The 22,043-nt window shown below is 33.5% G+C and overlaps 1 protein-coding gene and 1 long non-coding RNA gene across 4 annotated transcripts; both read left to right on the plus strand.

Annotated features, from left to right (window-relative positions):
* Positions 1 to 905: 905 nt before the first annotated feature.
* Positions 906 to 6,894, plus strand: LOC136062074 (uncharacterized). Its single transcript, XR_010623907.1, has 2 exons — positions 906 to 1,128; positions 6,522 to 6,894. It is a non-coding gene; the product is annotated as an uncharacterized LOC136062074 (long non-coding RNA).
* Positions 6,895 to 15,333: 8,439 nt separating this feature from the next.
* Positions 15,334 to 17,352, plus strand: LOC112001777 (protein LITTLE ZIPPER 4). 3 transcript variants are annotated; one of them, XM_024033959.2, is made up of 2 exons: positions 15,334 to 15,653; positions 16,803 to 17,352. In XM_024033959.2, the coding sequence occupies exon 2, from the start codon at positions 16,848 to 16,850 to the stop codon at positions 17,079 to 17,081; it is 234 nt and encodes a 77-aa protein (XP_023889727.1). In that variant the 5' UTR covers positions 15,334 to 15,653; positions 16,803 to 16,847; the 3' UTR covers positions 17,082 to 17,352. The 3 variants fall into 3 exon arrangements, with proteins under 3 accessions (XP_023889727.1, XP_065616772.1, XP_023889726.1); XM_065760700.1 differs by having other exon boundaries at positions 15,335 to 15,609; XM_024033958.2 differs by lacking the exon at positions 15,334 to 15,653 and adding an exon at positions 15,704 to 16,548.
* Positions 17,353 to 22,043: the final 4,691 nt, after the last annotated feature.

The following is a 22,043-nucleotide window of genomic DNA, read 5'->3' on the forward strand; positions in this document are numbered from 1 at the left end:
CTCTCCTCCCTTGAGATTTGAAAAAAAAATAACACTTCCCCTCAATTCTGTTTATATTAGAATCAGAATATTCAAAATTTTTTTTTATATAATTCCCTTTACCAAAGTTTAACCATGATTAGTAAAAGCATAACTAAAAATTTTAAAATAATAATGCAAAGTTTATCAAGCACCAAAATATTTGCAATGACAAATCTCTCCACAACCCGTTGAAAAACTAAAAAAAAATAAGAAAAAGTCATACTAAATATTTTTAAATATTCTTTCATTAAAATTTTAAATCTATTGATTTTGATTTTGATTTTGAAAGGGGGATAACCTACCCTTAATCAAAGAATAGATTAGTACACAACATTTTTAATATCAATTTAAAAGAATTTGATCAAACTGATGTAAAGGGAGAAAAAAAAATTTTCCTTCAAGTTTGGAGTGGAGTGTCATTTTCCAAAATGTCAAATGAGAGGAGTCCGAGTCTCAAATGAGAGGAGTGTACTAACCCTAGTTTATTAAAGAGGAGTAAACCAATAATTATAACAAAATATTTGGGTATTAAGACTTAAATTATACTTTTATTTATGATACTCCACTCATCAATTTTTATTGTATTAATATTTAAAAATTTTAACTACTGGACCATAAGTTCCCATTAACATATTAAATTCCATGTTAATTAGATATTATTCATTATCTATTCAATAAATTTATGTTATTTATAAATTTTTAAACTAAAAAAAATTATTATATTAATATAAGTTATCATTAATATATTAAATTTGTTTTTTTATTTAAATTTTGTGTTAATAAGGTATTATTCATTATTTAATCAATAAATTTATGTTACATGTAAAATTAATTTATAGAAAAGATATGGTAAATCAACTCATTTACTTCTCCCATAAATTTTTTTATATATAAAAAAATCATTTGAAAAAAGAAAAAAGAGAGAGTTGGTGAGAGAGAGGGAGAGAGAGAGTTGGAGCTGGAATCCAAGCTCACTCTCCCAGATCATCACCACCGTATATGCCACGTCACCATCGGCCTCCGCCGCAGCCGGTGTTTGATTACCGGAGCTAGGGTTTTCTTCCAATCAGCAGAGTAACATTGGCCTTCAACTTTCGTACTCCTCGTGTACTTCTCTCTCTCTGCACTCTGCTATTTTGTTTGTTTCTTTTTTCTGATTTGGTTTTGTTTGTTCAGAGAGAAAATTACTTTATTAAGACTTGAATTCTAATGCAAATTATTACACATAAAGAAGTTGAATTTCTCGAAGATTACAATTGCATTAAGCATTTTGCCTTATAACGTAGAAATCAAATTTTTAGTCCCAACAAGTCAATAAATAAAAGTGTGTATAACACTGTGATTCCTAGCATTTAGTGTTGGAATCCTCTCTGTTTGGTTTTGTTTGTTCAGAGAGAAAATTACTTTACTAGGACTTGAAATCTAATGCAAATTATTACGCATAAAGAAGTTGATTTTCTCGAAGATTACAATTGTATTAAGCATTTTGCCTTATAACGTAAAAATCAAATTTAGTCCCAATAAGTCAATAAATAATAGTGTGTATAACACTGTGACTCCTAGCATTTAGTGTAGAATCCTCTCTGTTTGATTTTTGAAACGGAGAGGGACTATTTCAATCAAGGTGAGGATATATGATTATTTTTAAAGTTAGCCCAACTCAAATCATGACCAGAGTTACACACTTACACTATCTCTAATGTCGGTTACTTTTGCTTAGTTCTGCAAATTGAGAATTGAGAGAAACGAAACCCCCCACGAGTGTATCCGGCTGGTGAGCACTGAGCTCATTGGTCTGGGGCGTGATGTAAACTTGGAGGTCCCATATTCAACAATCCACCACATTATGGGGTTTCCAGGTTGTCTCATGAGCAGAGAGTATAACAGTTTGGCCAAAGGCTGGGACACCACTTTCTTATATAAAACAAAAAGAGAGAGAGAGAGAGAGAGAGGAAGATTTGGGAAATTGTTGTCAAGCTAGGTCTTCTCCTTATTATTCTTCTCGAGTTCATTTGCCTATGTTTCTTTTTAATACGTTCAATACGAATAAAATGGATGCTTAACAGAAGCATATGGGAAATATATTCACTGCCTGACCTCCATGTGTGAGGGTCTCTTAATAAGTAAGTGAATTTCTTTGAAATGTGGAAATAGAGGCACAACTGTAGTACATGGAAGTATACAAATGAAGAGCCGAAAAGGAAAAATACAAGGAAATTAACTTCTAAAACTCATACCATCCAGAAAATCCAAGAAATAGAGGGAAGAAAATTGAGTAGCAGTCAAGGTTCAGTCCACTCATAGAAGGTATAGGAACTTGAGTAGGCCATCAGTAACTCCCTCACCTCAAAAGTGTGTGAGTTCCTTTTTTTTTTTTTTAAATGCACTACTTAGGTACATTGGAGCTACCATCCAATTCTGAGTCCCTATTAGATTAGAACATGCAGCACCAATCTGCAATTACTATACCTCGTCTTCTCAAATTATCAGCTGTCAAAACTTTTCCCATGCTATAGTTCAAGTGAAGAAAGCAATGCACCTCTTTGGTGTATTGCTAATGTTGAACCTCAGTTGTATTTCTAAAAATCTTGTAATCTTTTTTGAGTTTCATCTTCTTCTTTTTAATCGATAGAGGCTCTGTTTTCTTTTTATTTAAAGGCATTTCAATTTGCTTTTGTTTATATGATTCTGTTGATAATCTTAGGTTCTTTTTTTTCTTTTTCTTTTTTTTTTAAATATATGGGAAAATATTACATATTTATTTGCATTTCTAGTCAAAACAAAAATGTATAAGTTTAAATCTTTGCTTTTTGTGATCTAAGAGAGAGAGAGAGAGGGGGGGGGGGGGACAGAAGCAAATGGGAAATAAATTCACTCCTTGTGTGATGGTTTTTTAATATGTGAGCAAATTTCATTGAAATGCGGAAAAATACACAGGAAGTATACAAAGACATAGTCAAAAAGGAAAAATACAAAGAACCTAACTTCTAAAATTCATACAGTCTAGAAATTCCAAGAAACAAAGGGAAGAAAATTGAGTAGTAGTCAAGGTCCAGTCATATAAGGTCTTTAGAAATAGGAACTCAACTTATGTCGGCCTTCAGTAACTCCCTCCCTCCCATCAAAAGTGCATAAGTTCCTTTTCCCAAATGCACAACTTATGGACAATGGAGCTACCATCCAAATCTCTCCAGAATTACATTTGCTAAAACTACCTTTCCAAGAGCAATCATTGATTTTGGCATTACCCAACACCCCAAATAATAAGAAAACTAAATCCCATTAGATCAGAACACGCCGCACCAATCCGCAATTACTATACCTTGTTTCTCAAATTATCAGCTGTCAAAACTTTTCCTATGCTATAGTTCATGTGAAAAAAGAAACTCTAGGTGGAGCTCTTACCGTCTTACTTTCCAAATACTCCTCCATGCACCTCCTTGTGAAATGCTAATGTTTAACCTGTATTTTGAAAAAAATTGTAATATGTTTGAGATTATGACACTCTGGAAAAAATAAATTAAAAAATTTTAAGCCCTTTGGTTGCACAGGAAAAAAAGGATACTTTTCATCCTATAATTTTTTATTCTTGAAATTGAAACCTTAGACATCAAAAGTAAAAAGTTTTATCAGGCATAAGTAACCCCCCCCCNACACTGAATTTTCGATATATGCATCCCATAATTAATCCAAGGAAATAGTACATTATATTAATAAAATTAAAATAAAGCTCAAAGAAGGATTCCATATCCTTAGTGAGGGCTATCCTTCTTAGTGAGAATCTCTCATATTCTAAAAAGTAGGGAAGGCGGCTATTATAGTCTACTTCATATTTTTCTTCAAATTTCAGCTCTCCAATATGATAATTCCTTTGTATGAGTTAGCCATTTGGTGATAGAAACTCGTCTTGCGATCCCCTTCTTGTAGACAATTATCTTGTAGCCAAATTGTCCAAGACTTTTGCCTCTAACTGGTTTCTTACATAAGTATGATCTTTTCCAATGCTACTTTATTATTTCTCTCTTCAAACAATAAAAATCCCTCCTCCTCCATGAAGTCGATAGCTTGATTGCTTAACTAAGTGAATGCCCCCCTTTTAGTGGAAAACCCACCAGACCAAGCTAAAAATAAAATTTGAGAACTCCCACATAGTTGAGGTATCTCTTGCACTTTGGAATCTGGTAACGTTGAAATCACCTCCTATATACCACGGGCCCCCCAACTAATTCCTGCACAATCAGATTGTCTTTGTCTACATTTGGGCCATTGACTCAATTTCAAAGAATACCCAAGAAAAGCCATTTACTACATTTTTGAATCAACAAGAGATAGAATACTCACCAACGAATTCATCAATCCTAACAACTATCCTTGTGTCCCACGACATCCATATGCCTCCTGAAGCCCCAATGGAGCCAATCAACAAACTGATTTCCCCTGATACTTAGGACAGTTTCTCTGTTAGTTCCTTGCAAACAGACAACATCCACCTTCCAACTCATTAGAATTCTTACCCTTTCCTGTTTCAATGTATCATTCGGACAATTTTATTTATTTATTTTTAAATTTGATGGTCACAAATATAGGGGAGGGGGGGGGGGGGTTCAAACCTTGGTTTTCCTCATAATTCATTGAGTAGATTAAATTCTTCAACTCCCTATATCGCCTTCCAGGATGATGACCGTCCTTTTTCAACCACCACCTCTGCACTCAGTTAAATTCAATTATTTTCCAAAGGTATTGGTGCATCTTTGGGCCCTGAAGACTTTGTCTGCCTCTCTGTTAGTCCTTATGTAGTCCTCGGACCAATTTGCATGAAGAGCTCAACCAACATGGCCAAGAGCTACCTTGCACTATCACGTCCCATGAATGTAGAACATAGATAGTATTTCCCCCTCATAGATCCTTAATGTGAAAACATTACCCTTTCATCCATCACAACCTCAAACAGTTTGGATTCAATGTGAAAAGCTGCAAGCCTACCATGATCTCCCTTAATCAATAGTTCACTAGACCTATCTAATGCCTCAACGTAATAAACAGATAGAAAAGAAAAATCCTATGAGACTACCAAGTTTTGCTGTCAAACGATGACCGAGAAGGTTTGGTGAAGTTACTGGTGTTTCCCTAAAACAAGGGAACACTTGTAGTCTCTTCAGGATACCCTTCAAAAGCTCCTGCTTACTTGGAATCAATACACCTAAAACAACTTATCATGAACCCTTGTCTTCCCCATTCTGCCAAATTGACAATTTCTGTTGCTCTTTTATTCCGTATAGAAGTACACAAGGTGGCTATTTTGGAATACTATCTACTAAGTTCAAAAGAGTGGAGTTTTGACAAAAAAAATATATGATCTCCACCCATTTTGCAGCATGAAGACTGAAACTCATACTCCCACAGGGACATTCCCCATTGGACCCACAAACACAAATATAGCCCTCCAAAGTTGCTTTCAGCATGATGATAGGAGTAATCTTCAAGTGTATTTACCTATGTATGTGCAAAATGCTCGCCTCCAAAATCTCATCATGATTGAGTAAGCCTATCAGGAAAAGAAACCAGAGTCTACTTCGGTAAAATAAAATCCATTCAATACATATAAGCTGGACACTTAACAGAAGCAAATGGGAAATAAATTCACTCCTTGTGTGATGGTTTTTTAATATGTGAGCAAATTTCATTGAAATGCGGAAAAATACACAGGAAGTATACAAAGACATAGTCAAAAAGGAAAAATACAAAGAACCTAACTTCTAAAATTCATACAGTCTAGAAATTCCAAGAAACAAAGGGAAGAAATATCGAAAATTCAGTGTGAAAGTTGAATGAGATGCCAAGAGCTTTTATGGCTCAACTGACACCTTCTAACGTTTCCAATGGAGACATCTAGCATTCAAATCCCCCTTATTTCATTATAACTATCAAATTATCAAATTGAAAAAGATTATTTTTAACCAACCGAGTTTGAGTTGGATTGGTACCTCACCAAGTCTTAATGCTTGGGGGTGGAGTTCGAGTGCTGCAGGGTGCAACCTAGATTACAATATAATATAAACTTTCTAACCATTTCTTAAAGCTTGGTTACTTTGGCATAATATCTTGTGAAAAGCAAGATTCATTGTGCTTTCACACCCATTTTTTTTCCGTTGATTCCCCTGAAGTTCTTTTTGGTCATGATTCCCCAAGACTTTAATGTAATTTGAGTTTGGATTGCTCTTGCAAGACAAGTGTTGCCCATAGCAAATACTTTTCTGCTGCAGCATTATCAGCCAAAAGAATGGTGCCATGAGATATTTAAATGTAAATGAAAGCTAATCGATTTCACAATTTAGCGTAATTTGTGCAGCATTATCTGTTTTGTTCAGCTGTATTAGGACTTTTCTCCTTCCTCTTTGTCTTTGGTTGGGACATTAGGATCTTTGTAATCTCAATAATTTCAGAATTCCCCCTTTCATATTTTACTGATTCCATTACTATATCTGGTTTTATCCATATAGTCTCAAGGATGATTTGCAACTGGATATACTGGACAATGTGAAAAATATGATAGCTGTGGAAGAAGTTGGATTTGATGTCCCCCAAAAATGAGTCAACAAGATTTCAACCACAGATCATCTCCTTGACATTCCTTGCAACCCATCCACAGGCCAAAAATGAGATTCTCTTTTTTGCAAAGTGAAATTTTGTAGACAAACATCGTTATGTTCTTGCCTATCAATGTGGCGTACATTGATAGTTTGTAATAATTATCCTCGGGCCATTAAAGACATCTTTGCCACAATTTATGCCTCCTAAATCCCGAGCCTTATGCTTTGTAATCATAATGATGTTCTTAAAAGTCAAATATGGTGATCTTCTTGTTTTATGAAACTGTAGTTGTTGATGTGGACTGGAGTCCCTCAAATGAGTGTAGTGAAGAAATCTTGGTTTCTTTAATCTTTATGGAACGTGTGGATGAGGTACACAGCGGTGGGGTGGTCCCTTGTGGATTGTCTTAGAAGTTAGAAGTTAGAGGTATATTGAAAGTTTTAGCCTTGGAATAAAAAGGAGATAAAGCATCATTTTATTTTGTATTTTTTCCCTAATTTAAACTTAATGATATTTCGTTATCACAATGAAATGAAAGTATGGCCTTATGTGGAAACTGTTGTGCCGAAGAATATCTTGCTGCCACAGACTAGATTGTTACTGTAGAGGTTAGACTATAGAGTTAGGATGCACAGTACAAATACGATACGGTGACACAAATAATTTTTGAAAAATTATAACATGATATAACAAATAGGACACTGTTACTATACGAGTACAACAGTACGACACGGGTATGTCTCTTCAAATGAAGTGCTTGTGAAAAAGATTAACCAAGTTGGATTACAAACACACTGGAATACAATTTTGAGATAGCAAATTATTGTTTTTCACTTTAGATATATCAAGCTTACCCGATAAAGAATGGATTAAGTTTTTGGCTGTTAACCAAAGATTTTCAACAAGCATGATGGAATAACAACTTTTCCGTGGGTAAAGCTCACAAGGATATGACTCCACTCCATAGTAGATCCACAGTGCAAAATAGATGATTGGAAATTTGGAATTTGGAAGCACTAAGGATGTATCAGTTCAACAATGGCATTGATGATTATGATCTCTATGTCTTACCCGTGCACAAAGTAAAGCCACTCAACACTCGTATTAAGGTGACCATGGCCGCAACTATGTCATTAATTTCATTCAAATAGTCAACTTCTGTAGACATTAAAATCTGATTTCTCTTTTATTTTAGGTAACCTTTTAGCATTAGCGGTAATACTTCAACACCAAATCTCACTTTTGAGAAACATCCTTGGGGCCCAGCTCAGATTATAGGATGGGAGCAGTTGAGACTTGAGATAAGTATTCCATCTGGATCTTTGAAAAATGAAAGAACAAAATCAAAGCTCTGGACAAAACTTAGTAAAATTATTTAGGTTTTTTTTTTTTTTTTAATTAAGAAATTACACTTTACTACACTAAAAAAAAAACTATACCTGATATTACACTTTGCACCCTAAACTTTTCGAATGCACATTTGTACCCTAAACTATAACCCTTATTACACTTTGCATCCCAACGTTAAGTTTACTATTAATTTGGAAGGAAATTCGATATTTAGGATCCAAAGTGTAATCAAGATTATGGTTTAGAATGGAAAAATGTAATTACTCCTTTGTTTTTTAGAGATTGAGAAGATGTACAATTAGGTCTTTCATGTGGTGTCATATTTTTCCATTTAAGTTAACAACAAACTTAATATCGAGGTGCAAAATGTAATAAAAATTATACTTTATGGTGCAAAATGTAATCAGAGATATAATTTAAGGTGATAAACTGTAATTATCCTCTCCCCACCTTTTTTTTTTTTTTCCGTATAGGACAAACTCGTAGGTACCATATCGGTTTGTCAATAATTGAATCTAACTACGTTGTTAATACAAAGACATAATAAGAAAACACTCTTTAAAATGTAATTAAACGAGGATGCAAAAAGAAAAAACCATTAATATCTAGTTGTGATCATTCCTCCATGACCCTCCCAAGCAAAGCATTGATCCTAAAGAAAATCTCAAGAAGTTATAACTCAATAAGCCGTATGAACACAAAGACAATGCGTTCAAGTTGGGTTCCATGAGTACTTTCTCTTTTTTTTCCAACTTGTGGTCCCTTAAAGTCAACATTACTAATGGTAACTGATGAGTGATCAAAGGCCTAAGATCAAAAACCCCCTCTTAGTTCACGTGTAGGATTCAAATATTCAATGCACTTGCTAACCCATAATAATTGTAAAAAAAATTCATCATTAGCCATGCAGGGATTGGTATTATGTGAAATCATTAAAATGACTTCAGAACGAAAAAAAAAAAAAAAAAAAAAAAAAAGCGGTAGAGACTTAAAGGCTCTCACAATAATATTGATGACCTCATGCCCATGGCCTGGTTTTAAAAACATAACCTAACTCATTACCTGTGGGTCACGTAAACTACAAACCCTGCCAATCAAATCACTACATGAAATGGATAAAATCATAGAACCTAAAAAGTTAGGAATTTTTTTTCTTTGCTTTTGCTCGATTTTATAGAGAATAAAAATCTTTAAAACTTCACGTGTATGTTGCATCATGTTGTCCAATCATAATACACGGGTCAACCACTTAGCTCCCCCCACGGGTGAGGTAATCATCTCTCTCTCTCTCTCTCTCTCCTCTCTCTCACACACATTTTCTTTGGGTAAAAAATTGAAGGGTCATTACCACACTGCATAATTGTAAAATTGTAATTATAGGCAATGTGGAAGATGATGATGACGATGATAAATATTCATGAATGCCTCTGCTATCTGTGGCCATGCAAAATCTTTTGAGCACTGCCAAACACATTTATGAAAATAAACAACCCCTTTACCCCCCATTAAATCATAACCCCAAAATCATTTCATTTCATTTTTTTTCTTTTTGTTTTTTAATAACTTTTTGAAATTAAAGGACGGCTTAAAATTGCTGCACAAAAAAGAGAAGTGCTTTTTATTTAAGAGGGGTTTCAAGGGCTACAAGAGGAAGGAACCATTATTATTTGGGTGCCATCATTGGTTGTGTTCAGAGAAGATTTATAACCCTGGATATTCATTAACAGTTTTGAGCCAAAAATTTATTTACTTCCCTGTTGCACGTTTTGACAGACCCCTTTTGCCCCCCTATACTTTGACTATATCGTAGTTTGAATGACGGATGGGCTGACCTGGTAAAATGTTGCTAATTGATGTTTGACAGAACTGAATGAGATGATCAAGCTAAGAGCATAGGTTGTGGCGTAGAGCCTTCCATGAGCCAGAAATAATGAAATGTGGTTTAGACTTTAAATGCAATGCAAGTACTCATAATAGTTGTTTAAAACTTTAAATCAAGATGTACTTGGACAACGATATTTGTAGATAATACAATTTAATAAAGAAATTCTTGTCAACTTCGACAGTGTGGTAATGTGACAAAACACAAAAGTCACACAACCATAGCAAGTAAAGTAGAATGACCCCTTTTAAATGTAACTAACAATCCTTTTGGAAATCAAAATTCATTCCGTATGGTTTTGTTCTATTACAAATTAGTGTATGGAAAAAGTTATAGACTCCCCTAAGAATATTTGTTAATGAATTATTTTAAGAAAGTTTTGATAAAAATAGAAATAAAAAACAATTAATATTTTGAAAGCTTTTTCAATTTTCTATAAAAGTGATATAAAAAATTTCTTTAAATAGTTTATTAACCATTGCCACTTGTTAACGTGATCTTTAATTTATTAACTCATTATTCATGTTGTCCTATGCGCTCAATCCAGACCTAAACTGCTCACATCAGGTGGTAGAAGAAGCCAAAAGCCACTAAGTACAGGTCAAGTCATTTCCAGTTTGGGTGGACAATGGTTGGATTCATTCAAAATCGATGGAGGAGCGGTAATGAGGCAAGTCATGGGATTTAGTCAAGATCTCGTTGGATCTAAGACTAAGAGAGAGAGAGTGGACGACAGTTGAGGGAGAATTGTGATTTTCGATGATCTTTATTGGGTCAATCGATTCGATTTCTGTCGAGTTTCAAACCCTTAACCCGCCACTCAATCCACTCACATTGGTTGTTGAAGCTAGAGACCCGTTGTTGACCGCCTCTTTGCTTAGATTGAGTCAGTTTTATTTTGGGTGGCGCCAAGTTAGATAGTTCCATCAGGTGGTCAGTTGGTCTGGATAGTCCTACTTGTAATTATTATATTTGACTTCCCAAAGGTTTTGAATTGAATGGAACTAAACTATTTTATTTTATATGTTTTAAAATAAACTAATAATAAAAAAATAAAAAAAGAAGGAAAAAAAAAAGTAACCTTATTTGAGGTACCACTAACATGAAAAAGAATAAGATTCATAATTTTTTTTTTTTAATAATATTTCTTCTTATATCATTTCTTTTATAAAAAGTAATGTTGTTATTTGTTGATGGTATTATGGTAATATTGAAACTTATATATATAATTGGAATCACAGTTTTAAAAATCGAATCGAACCGACCGGTTCAATTGGGAATCGAGCACTAATCTAGTCTTGTAAAAAGCCCTACAACTGGCCAAAACCAGTCAAAAATCGGGAAACGGATCCAAATCTGGTTCTTAGATCGTACTAGTTTTTAAAACCATGATTGGAATATAACTCTTGGTGTCCAATTTTCATTATTTTAAAAAATATCCTTATTGTTTAGTTTAGTTTTATTTTCTCAAAAATACAAATTAAGGTGAAAAAAAGTATTGTAACAAATAATTAAATGACAAACTAGAAAAACAAAACCCGCGTTCCATAACTTATTACTCTTGTTTAGGTTATTTTTCCTAATTTGAATTTAAATGTTTCTTACCCACAAGCCATTAGAGTTCATAAATAATAATAAAATAAAGGGCAAATTACAATTTACCCACCTGTGGTTTGGCCAAAATTTAAACTGCCTACTTGTGGTTTGAAATTTGACATTTTACCTTCCTGAGGTTAGCTTAGTTAGATTTCTGTAACTCATCTCTGTTAAAAACACAATTAAATATATAATTTTGCTCCATTTTTATGTCTCTCTCCTCCAAAAACACAAAAAACATAAAAGTACAGTATCAAATAAGATAAAAAAGAATCCAGCGAAACACTTGCATTATGGGATTTCAAACCCCAGGTTAATAACTTAAATTTCGGTCAAACCTCAGATGGGTAAAGTGTCAAATTTTAAACCACAAGTAAGCAACTTAAATTTCAGCCAAACCACAAGTGGGTTAGTTGTAATTTGCCCTTTAATAAAATAAAAAAGAGAAGGAGGAGAAGAAACAACCACCACTCTTTCTTGCCTTAGGAACTATTTTTAGCAACCTTTTATGAGAAAGAAAAAAAATAACTATATTTTGTTTTATAGTTTTTTATATTTCCTATGAAAGTGGTATTATTAAAACTTTCATAAAATGGCCGGCAAGCTATTGACAAAAGTAAATATGGATTTTCAAATGTATGTTAGTAAGGAGTAAGATGAAACACCTATTGTGACTTATTAATAAATATTCAATTTCATATTAATCTGTAAACATTTTTAAAAAAATTGCAATTAAACTCCCAAATAATTTATAATAAAATTACAATTAAGTTTTTCCCCCTCTTGAATATGATTAATTATCTATGAAGAGAATGGCTATTGGTTACATAATGGGCAAGGGGAAAAGGAGATAAGTTGTTTGGAGTTTTTTTTTTTTTTTTTTTTTATATTATAAATTAAGAAATAATTCCTAAATAAACCATATAAATAAAAAATATCACATTGTTTTAATTTATTATATTATTGAGATAACGGTAATCATATCCATTATCATGTCAACTTATAAATAGTTTATTATGTCAAGAGTTTTGTATCTCAATTATTTGACACTTCCTATTTTTGTGATATTTCCAATAGAGACATCAATGAGTCATATCTCTCCTAAACCCCCGACCATTGAATTATTAAAAAATAAAAATCCATAAAAATTAGTGTGGGGGGATGAACTTGATTCTAGGCCAAGGCCCAAAGGCCTAAAATGGGAGCAAGAACACCTGAGGAATAAAGGGCAATTCCCCAGAACAGGTCCTATGGAGATCCGAGTTAGCTACCATTATCGAAACTCTTATCTGAGGAAACAAGCAGGGCTTGACCTTTGACGGATACGTAGGGGACCACGGGCAACCGATTCCCTTTTTGATCTGAAATGCCACTATTATCAGATTTGCTTCGGAAAACGCCTTGAAAGGATAAGAATCACAGAGACAGTCACCTTCGAATTAATGAGAGATTCTCTACCTAATCTGTTATACATTAAATGCATATAGATTAGCCTGAACAATGTAGTCACTCCCAAAAGTCCTATTTCATTATGAAAGGGAGGCAGAACAGAGGAGTGATGTGACAAGTATCTAGAAAATCTAGTTGAAAGCAAGCCAGTTGGGGAGATAAGGGAAAGAAAAATCTCTATAAAAGGGGGAGAGGGTGCGACAGAGAGGGAGTTCGAAAATATTGAAGAAAAAAAGTTTAAGGAAGAACAAGGGAGTGAAACTTGTAATAGTTGAGTAGATTTAAGAACTTTGAGTTTTCAGCCCAACCCTTTATACCTCGAGAAAACAATCTACGTATCTATAAATTGTCTTCTTGTTTCTTATCACCTTTTAATTAGTTGTTTTAATCTCCCATTGTGGAAGTTTTACCCTATAGTTTGTATAAATTAATTGTGCAAATCATCTACTCAATCACTGGAACCCCATACAGTGCTTGTTTTTGACTCCTACAATTAGTAATAATTTTAGAATTTTTTTTTCATAAATTATCAAGAATTTCAAATGGGTTCCCTCAATCATAGGAGTGGATTTTCCATTTCTTCTTTCCTCTTTTTTTTTTTTTTTTTTTTGAGTGAAGTTCCAATTATTTGCAAACATCACAACATATGATTTGATTGGAAGTTCCTTTTTATTTTAATATATATAGTTTTAAGACATTTTCCATCAAATGGTAGTGGTAGACAACACAAGGACAACCTCTCCTGCTTTCCTTTTTATTTGTTTACTAATTTATCTTTTAGGTGGACACGAAAATCGGCCAATCACACCAATAAGTTGGGAGTCATTTTACCATGTAACCTCCAGCTCATCATTTGAAAAAAATAAATACTATTGTAAATATCATGTTTATCTATTATAATAATCCAAAGCAACTATCTTAAAAATCTAACGAAGTATCTTTCTGTATTTTGTATTAGCTATTATAGATACAATAGTATTTAAATTTATAACTTTCATTCCATTATTATTATACAATTAATATAAAAAAAAAAAAATGTTCGGTAATCAACTTTTAAATTTCTCCTACCTTAAAAGTAAGGGAAAATGCTTTAAAAGAAACAAACTGACACTGTGAAGTATATATGCAGCAAATGGCCTTTTTATCTCTAATTCCTCTTGGTTTTTTTGGGTAAGTTTTTAAATTTCTTGTATCTATGTAGCACTATTAATTGAATTTTGTTCTTCAATAAATAAAAATTGAAGAAAAGAACCGTTAAGGTTAATAAGGTAAGTTAAGGCAGTGCCAGCCCATGGATTGAGAACCCCCCATAATTACATTGATGTAAGTATATAGCCCCCAAAATGAAGAGTGACATATATGATATAAACGAGCCCCACGAGGGGGCACCAAAAACTTGTTGACAATTTCACCCATTCAAGAAAGACCCATCCAAAACACCACCTGTCAACCATGATGTTTCACGTTAAGCTACTCATAACCCATGAGGGCTGGCCCCAACTCTCACCCAAACCCTCCAATCCATTATTTCAAGCCTATAAACCCCTATATTTGGCAAAAAATTGTGCTTTACTTATGATACTAGTTTTGCAAATATAATTATGGGAATAATAACGTAAAACAAAACACCATCAATGGTGCAAAGAGTGCAAATTACAGGAGGTAAAAATGGTGTTTTAGTTGGCATGCAACAACATCCCCTAGGAAAACCTTTCACAAGGTCCTCGTACTAAAACAACATTGCCATCATGTAATCCTTCTTTTTTCCTTCATTTGTGGAAAACCCTTTTCTAAAATTTCGCATTTGGGTTACACAATACACTCCCCTAGGCACATAAACTAAAACCTATCATGAATAATTCTTGAAACAACATATTGTCCCCAAGACAATAATAAGATTTTCCCAATTATTTATTTATTTATATAATTACCCCCCTACAAATAGATGTAATCCTTTTGGTATGACTCTATAGTTGAGAATAATTATTAGACAACAATGACATACGCAAATGTGTCTTAAACACAAAATGATTATTACCAACAGTTCCCAACACCAGTAAATTTTTATTAAAAAAAAAAATGGGAGAGAAAAAATAGACTAAAAATAGAAGAAGAGGAAGACATAGATAAATAAAACAAAAGAGTAATTGATGATGAAGGAAGGGGTGTGGTGGATAGTGATGATGGTTCGAAGCCAATCCAAACCATCATTGCGAATCTTGGGACGGCCTAGCCCACCATCATTTTAGAAGCCCTAGCCAGAAGTCACATAATTGTCCCTCTCATACCCATAATGCTACCAATTTATGCCCCAAAATGTCCTTTTACTCTCTGCACAAACCCAAAAAACCCATCATAATTCCCATGACGCCAATTTCCATCATCATATTCATATTCATAGAGAAACCAAAATTTTTTAAAAAAAAAAAACATTAAAATCTTTTAGGTTCTTAGCCTAACTCGCCGCCTTCCATGCTTACACATGCATGATTGTTGTGTCAGAAAGAGGAGAGGCATGTCTCCACACCCTCTCTCACTTACTCGCTCAAACTCACCCCCCCATCACCAATTTCTCTCTTTTAAGTGTTATTTTTTTGCTCTATAAATTGACACCCTTGTTTCTTCACTTTGTCACTCACTACTACAACTCTTCGTTTTTTTACCGCTGCTACTTCTACTTCCTCGGCCAAGGCTCTCTCTCTCTAACCAACCACTAAAAGGTGATCTTTTTTGAAAACATAAAGAGAGAGAAACCAAGAAAGAGGTCCCCACCTCTCACTCTATCTCTCTTTCTCTCTATCAAACTTCTTTTATCTTCTATTCTTTCACTAGAGGGGTACTAGTTTTAGTGGCAATTCTCAACTAGTTCAACTAGTTCTATGTCTATATGCTATATGCTATACTCTCTGTCTCACTTTTTCCTTCTTCTATTTTGTATGATAGTTGCAAGAGGGGGTTCACATTGTTGTGTTTTCTTTGTTTATCTTAAAAAACCTTATTTTGTGGGAGAGAATGTTCTTGTCTTTTGAATGTTTTCCACCTTGGATTCTCAACATTTGTTTCTCTCCCTACTTTTTCTAATGGTCTTCTTGTCTTTATCTAGCTGTGGCCGTCTTCTTCTTTTCTTTTCTTTTTTAATTTTTATTTGTATTTGTATGTATAATTTAACTTTCGGCCACTGCTTTATTGTTTAAAAGATGCAATCTTCTTTGGTGTATGTATGCATGTTTAGAATTAAACTTATAGACACAAATATAAACACAAAACAAGTTTAAATCTTCATTTTGGAATGTTATATGAGCTTTATCCTTTTCTTTCTTGTATGGACAACCGAAAGAAATCTAATGAGTGCAGATTCAGACAACTCATATTCCATCAATATAACCTCTTTTTGTTCTAAGCCAACCAATTTGCTCTATATATTTGTCAGGGTGGTCCAAATATTGAGTTGCTCACGGCCTCCACCTGCTCTGCTTTTCTGTGATATAATTGCCATTCTTGCTCTCATTTTTTTTTTTTAAATTTAATTATAACTAGCAAAGCATAGGGTACAGCAAGAAATTTCCAAGCAAGGCTAATTGCTACAGATTTTGATTTGTCTTTGGACCTTTAGTGTGAGATCGCACTGGCTCCACTTCCACCTTATTTGAATTATTTGGGTAACTTTTCTTTAAATACGTATATAGGTTCATACGCCACTAGTCCATGACAAAACTAGGTGCACTTAACAATTTTCCTTTATCATTTTATATGGCTATCAATATATATATTTGTACACTTTCTGTATAAATATTAGATATTTTGTTATAATAAAATATAGTATAATAGGATTGTCTCATGTGTTGTATTAAGAAACATTATCCGAAGATACTCTTTCTCATGGTTCTGATTCTCTCTCTTTTTTTGGTTTCAGGGGCATTACAATTTACAAGCAGTTAGGAACACATTTATCATAACAATGGATAGGCTGAACTCAAAGCTGTACTTGCAGAACTGTTACATAATGAAAGAGAATGAGAAGCTAAGGAAGAAAGCACAGCTTCTTAACCAAGAGAATCAAGCACTGCTCACGGAGCTCAAACAGAAGCTGACCAAGGGATCAAACCCAAAAAACAATGCTCCAAACAGTAACATTCCTGACCTCAATCTCAACTCCAGCTCAAATGCAAATCCTTCCAGTTCCAGCAACTGATCTAGCAGGATTTATGTGTATCATTGACCCCACTTAGATGCCCTTTCCTCTTTTTGTGTAAAACCATAGTCAGCCAGTGTTAGTTCCAGTTTCAGTTATATAGGACAGTTGTAGTATCTTTCTACCAGGGTCACTTTTGCTTCTATTTCCATCTTTTATCATATCTTCTTTTCTTTTTGGGGGGGGTTAAGATATAGATTTCTGAACTACAAGGATGTATCAGACTTATCTGCTAGACAGGAATATAATATTTATCATAATTTTAGCTCTCTTTCTCTCTCTTTCTTACATTTAAGATCAAATTAATATCTGCTTTATTAGCTAGCTGTAATGAGCCAGTTGCTGTTTTCATTGTTCATCATATCAGAATGCAGCCATTCAGCAGAAAATAAATAACTAAAAAAATAGAAAAGAAGAAAGATAATAGAATGCACTGTCACCCTGGCCTGTTCTCTGTAGATGACTCTTGGTTTTAACCACATCAAGTGGCATCCATATATTTCCCAATATTCAGCATAAAGGATAAGATGACCCTTTAAACTAGTTCATTTTATAAATATGCATTTTATTAAAATGCGTACTTTTTTTCTAGCTTGTTATGTATGATAATTTATTTATAATGTTTTTCATCTTTTTTTTTTCAAAGGATGGTGACAATTTCAAATGATGCCAAACGGCTACCACATCGTATCGTATGCAGACAAATGTATAGGTCCTGCCTATGGAGCATTTTTTATTATTATTATTATTTTTTTTAAGATAATCTACATTGTGTTTGTGTCCAAAGTCTAAACACATGGCTAATATCAGACAAAATAAGGATGATCACGGATCGATCGGTGAGGCGGGAGACTGTAAAACGTGTTTCACCAATTCAAATCTAGATGTCGCCTAGTAAAATATAAAAAAGGCATACCTTACCTTACTATGTTTTTTAATTTCTCTTTTTTCTTTTTCTTTTTCTAAGAATACCAAGTTGGATTCTTCTCCTACTCGTATCGAATAGAATATAGAATATGTTGGACCAAATATTTTTCACGTAAACTTGTGTAAGCTTGCAAAAGGGTAGCCACAAGAAATAAAACACTTTTATTTCAAGAATAATCCCTTAAATCCTTAAGAGTCTCCTTGATTGCATAAGGAAAAACTCTTTGGAATCCATAAATAAATAAATAAATATATATATATATATATATGAGTGTGTATATGAGAAACATTCTATATCTTAATTATTCAATAGTCTGAATGTCCATGAGTTACAACCACTAATATATAGTAGATAAATTTTAGGGCAGCTCTAAGTTCTTAATTAATGCTAGGTCAAAAATTAGGATAAAAATAGGAAAATTTGAGAACATTACATAAAATAATATTACAAACTCTAGGAAACACCCTAAAATTGACAAGGCCTTATTCTAACTATTAATTGGGAAAAAAAAAGTGTTTCCTCAAAAAAATTCTTAATTGAAAATTATAACAAAATGAAAAAATTATCATAAATATCAAATTTGAATAGATCTAACCTAAATAAAAGAATTTAATTAAAAAGTGGCATATGTAATGGTCATAAAACGGTAAGTTTTGATTCTCACGATGATTTCCTTTAAATTACCAAATTTTGGGCAAAGATTTGCTGCAAAGTAAGTTTGCAGCAAATCCTACAAAATATTGATGTGTAATTCTAGAACAACAACTATCCTGCAAAATTCAACACTTTACTTGCCCTGGAGAGGTATTGTTGATACATCACTATTTTGAGGATTTGCTGCAAACTCCTTGCCCAAATTTTGTACAATTCTATCACTGGCCATGATGATTTCTACTAGCTTGTGCATTTTACTTTTCAAACTTCTTACAGTTTGATACTTTTATAATCAATGAAAGTTTGAAATGTTAGTTCTACATCAACCAAATACTAGAAAAGGCAGAGTAACCAACAAATAAGTTTGCTGTCATACTTGTTAGCTGTTCAGAATCCAATTATCACGCAAATCTACCGTGATCATCATTGTCTATCCCTAATCCACCAGGAAATTCTGTGAAAAACTGAATCCTAATGAGGATGTTGGCAGAGCTTCTAAAAGTCCTTGCAAGCAAAATTTTCTTTACTCCCTCAGTTTATTCTTGACCTTAAATTGTACACTCTGAAACAAGTGCCGGTTTGGCAAGATTGCCAAGTGCCATAACTTTGTACACTCTGACCGTATCACTACATAAGATACGAAGTCAAGCTTTGTAGTGTGTCTTTTTTTAAGAGGAAAAAAGTTTTCACCCAAAAAATTGTAAGATTAGAAAAGGGGCTTTTCATTCAGATTCTGTCTCAGAATAGAGTTGATGGGAGGATCTAATCAAAGAGAACGTCATAAAAGATTCAGCAGAAAAAAAAGTCAATGAAGGTTTATTAAGTTTGATAAAGTGGTAACCCACACCACAATGCCACAAATATGAAACTCTTGGACAAGACATAGCCCCATGGCATTTGCCAGGTTGACCATCAAACAAACAAAACAAACCCATCACAATAATATGAAGAATGTCTAATCAAAACTCAAGTGCATCTAACAAAGCCAGGCCTCAACCTCCATGGCCCTCCCTGCACATTATAGACCTCTGGACTCCAGTCACAACACCATGTCACCAACTCAGCAAGTCAATTTGGGAAGCTCAATTAAGGGCCAAGCTATGATGACTGAATCTAGGCTTTTAGAATTACCCGGAAGGAATGGGGTCAGCTAACAGGTAGACTCGGTCCCAATTTCTAAAAATATATACTAAAATGTTAAATAATTTGTCAAGAGCAACTGTAGGTCAAGTATTTCTAATAAAAACATTCAAAATTCAAAATTTTCATTTCTATCATTGAATTATTAAAATAAAAAATTAAGCAATATCTTTCATAATATGTTTTCACAACTATTCAGATGACTTGATTTGTTTGGTGCATAACAAAAATAATGCTACTTTTTATACAATGGTCCAGTTAATATATGACTTTAAGACATACATTAATCATTTATTTTAAAAAAAATTTTATAAAAAATTTAAAAAACTATTTAAAAAGTAAGTCACTTTTTCACTTTTCTATAAAAAAAAATCTCTAAAATGGTTTATTAACTTATGCCCTAAGGGCATACGTTAATAAAATCCTAATTACAAAATCATATCAATAATTATGAAAAAAATTATAAGAAATGCTTCTTAACATGAGAAAATTTAGGACTAAAATCTTTTATGCCACAACTTTGTCACAACTCGTTAATGATGGATCCACACAAAAATGACAAGCAACTACACGTACAATAATTGTAAAAACAAAAAAAGGGTTATAGTAAAACTTAGGTCCTATAATAACTATCCTACTATTGACTATTGCTCAAAGCCGGAATGAATGTCATGAACACATGACATGACAACAGGTGACATTTGGATTTTTAAAACGATCCAAAAACATTTTAAATAATATGACCTTTTTGTGTGTATATATAATATTTTGAAAAGGGTAAAATGGCTTTTGTGTGGCTACAATATTTGCCAAGTTTTCCCTTGTTTCACTAAGATACCCTGCAGATTCTGGGCCATCATAACAATATCTAAAACCTTGAAGCGTTCAGAGGGTAAAATGAGAACAGTCAGAAACTCAGAAATCAGAATACACCCAAACCTTAAAGGCCCCCCTCCCAATTTCCAAAATGTTCATCTCTTGGTTCTTCTTGTGATGGTCCAGTGGGTTAGTATTTAATATTTACAAAGGCAAATGTGTCCTTTCATTTTAGTTATGATTAATATTATTAGCTAGGGGTATTTTTGTCTAAGAAAGTCTTTTGGGCAACCCATCAGGGTGAAATATCTTGTGTTTGATCCATTAGGATACATGTCTCATCCAATGGGACCTACCAACCAAGGACCCGTCAGGATAAAGTCACCATTCGATCCCTTTATAGCCCAACAATTCGGCACTCCACTCTCCTTGAAGACCCGTCGGGTAGCCCGCATATATGCTCGGACGATTCGCACCTCATCATCTGCATGCTGACAGATGGATGATAATGCTGATGAATGGATGATCATACAGACAATTGAGTACATGAGGTCCCACAAGCTTTTACATGTTCTCCACGCATGTGTCCCTAAATGGAAATTATTTGCACACTACACCCAAAGAACCTATTACACATTCATATCTTCCCTGAATGGGAAGAGAAGCCCTAAGATCTTGGAGCCTTAACTCTAAAATATTCTCTACAAAGAAAGCTCCAACATTCAAGAGATCTTGATTAGCTCTACACCACTGTATAAGCACCAAAACTCTTCTTCCTTAAGGTACGTGAAAATTCCTAACTTTTACACTATTGACTTCTTGGAGATTTTCCTATCACTGACTTAACCTTCGAATGGGTCTTTGGCTAGCACCCTACCGATGCTCTCTATGGGTCTTTCGTTCTCTTATTCTTCAAGTACCCTAATTGAAGCGCGTGTGGACGATCAACTTACTGACGATTTTGTGCATCATCATGATTGGATATAAGCCAATGCAGCATGGCCTAATTGGCATTCACCTTGAGTTGGCCTGAGGTCGCAAATTTGACTTTAAAAAGAAAAAAGAAAAAAGGAGAAGAAGAAGAAGAAGATGATGATATAGAGACCTATACCATTCATGAATATTGATTTCCAATCCCTTTGGTATGTAATATATATATATATATATATTATTTTAATTATAAGGACATACTATTCTTTTCTTTTTCCTTTTTTTTTTTTTTTTGAATTTCAAAGATAATCTACAAATGCTAAATGGCATAAAATATATATTTAAATAACAAAACTCTATTTTCCTAGAAAAAAAATATAACAAAATTGTAAAAGAAATTAGTTTATCAAATTGAAAGCTAGCGAGTGAGTCCAAGAAAAATAAGAAAGAAGAATTATTTTGTAGCGTTGGAGAATCAAATATGACCGATACAG

Source organism: Quercus suber, unplaced genomic scaffold (assembly GCF_002906115.3).
Source record: "Quercus suber isolate HL8 unplaced genomic scaffold, Cork oak 2.0 scaffold_18, whole genome shotgun sequence".
Lineage (NCBI taxonomy): Eukaryota > Viridiplantae > Streptophyta > Magnoliopsida > Fagales > Fagaceae > Quercus > Quercus suber.

What these genes read in the sequence shown, in the direction of transcription:
- LOC112001777 (XM_024033959.2), top strand. Translation starts at nt 16,848, where the DNA reads ATGGATAGGCTGAACTCAAAGCTGTACTTGCAGAACTGTTACATAATG.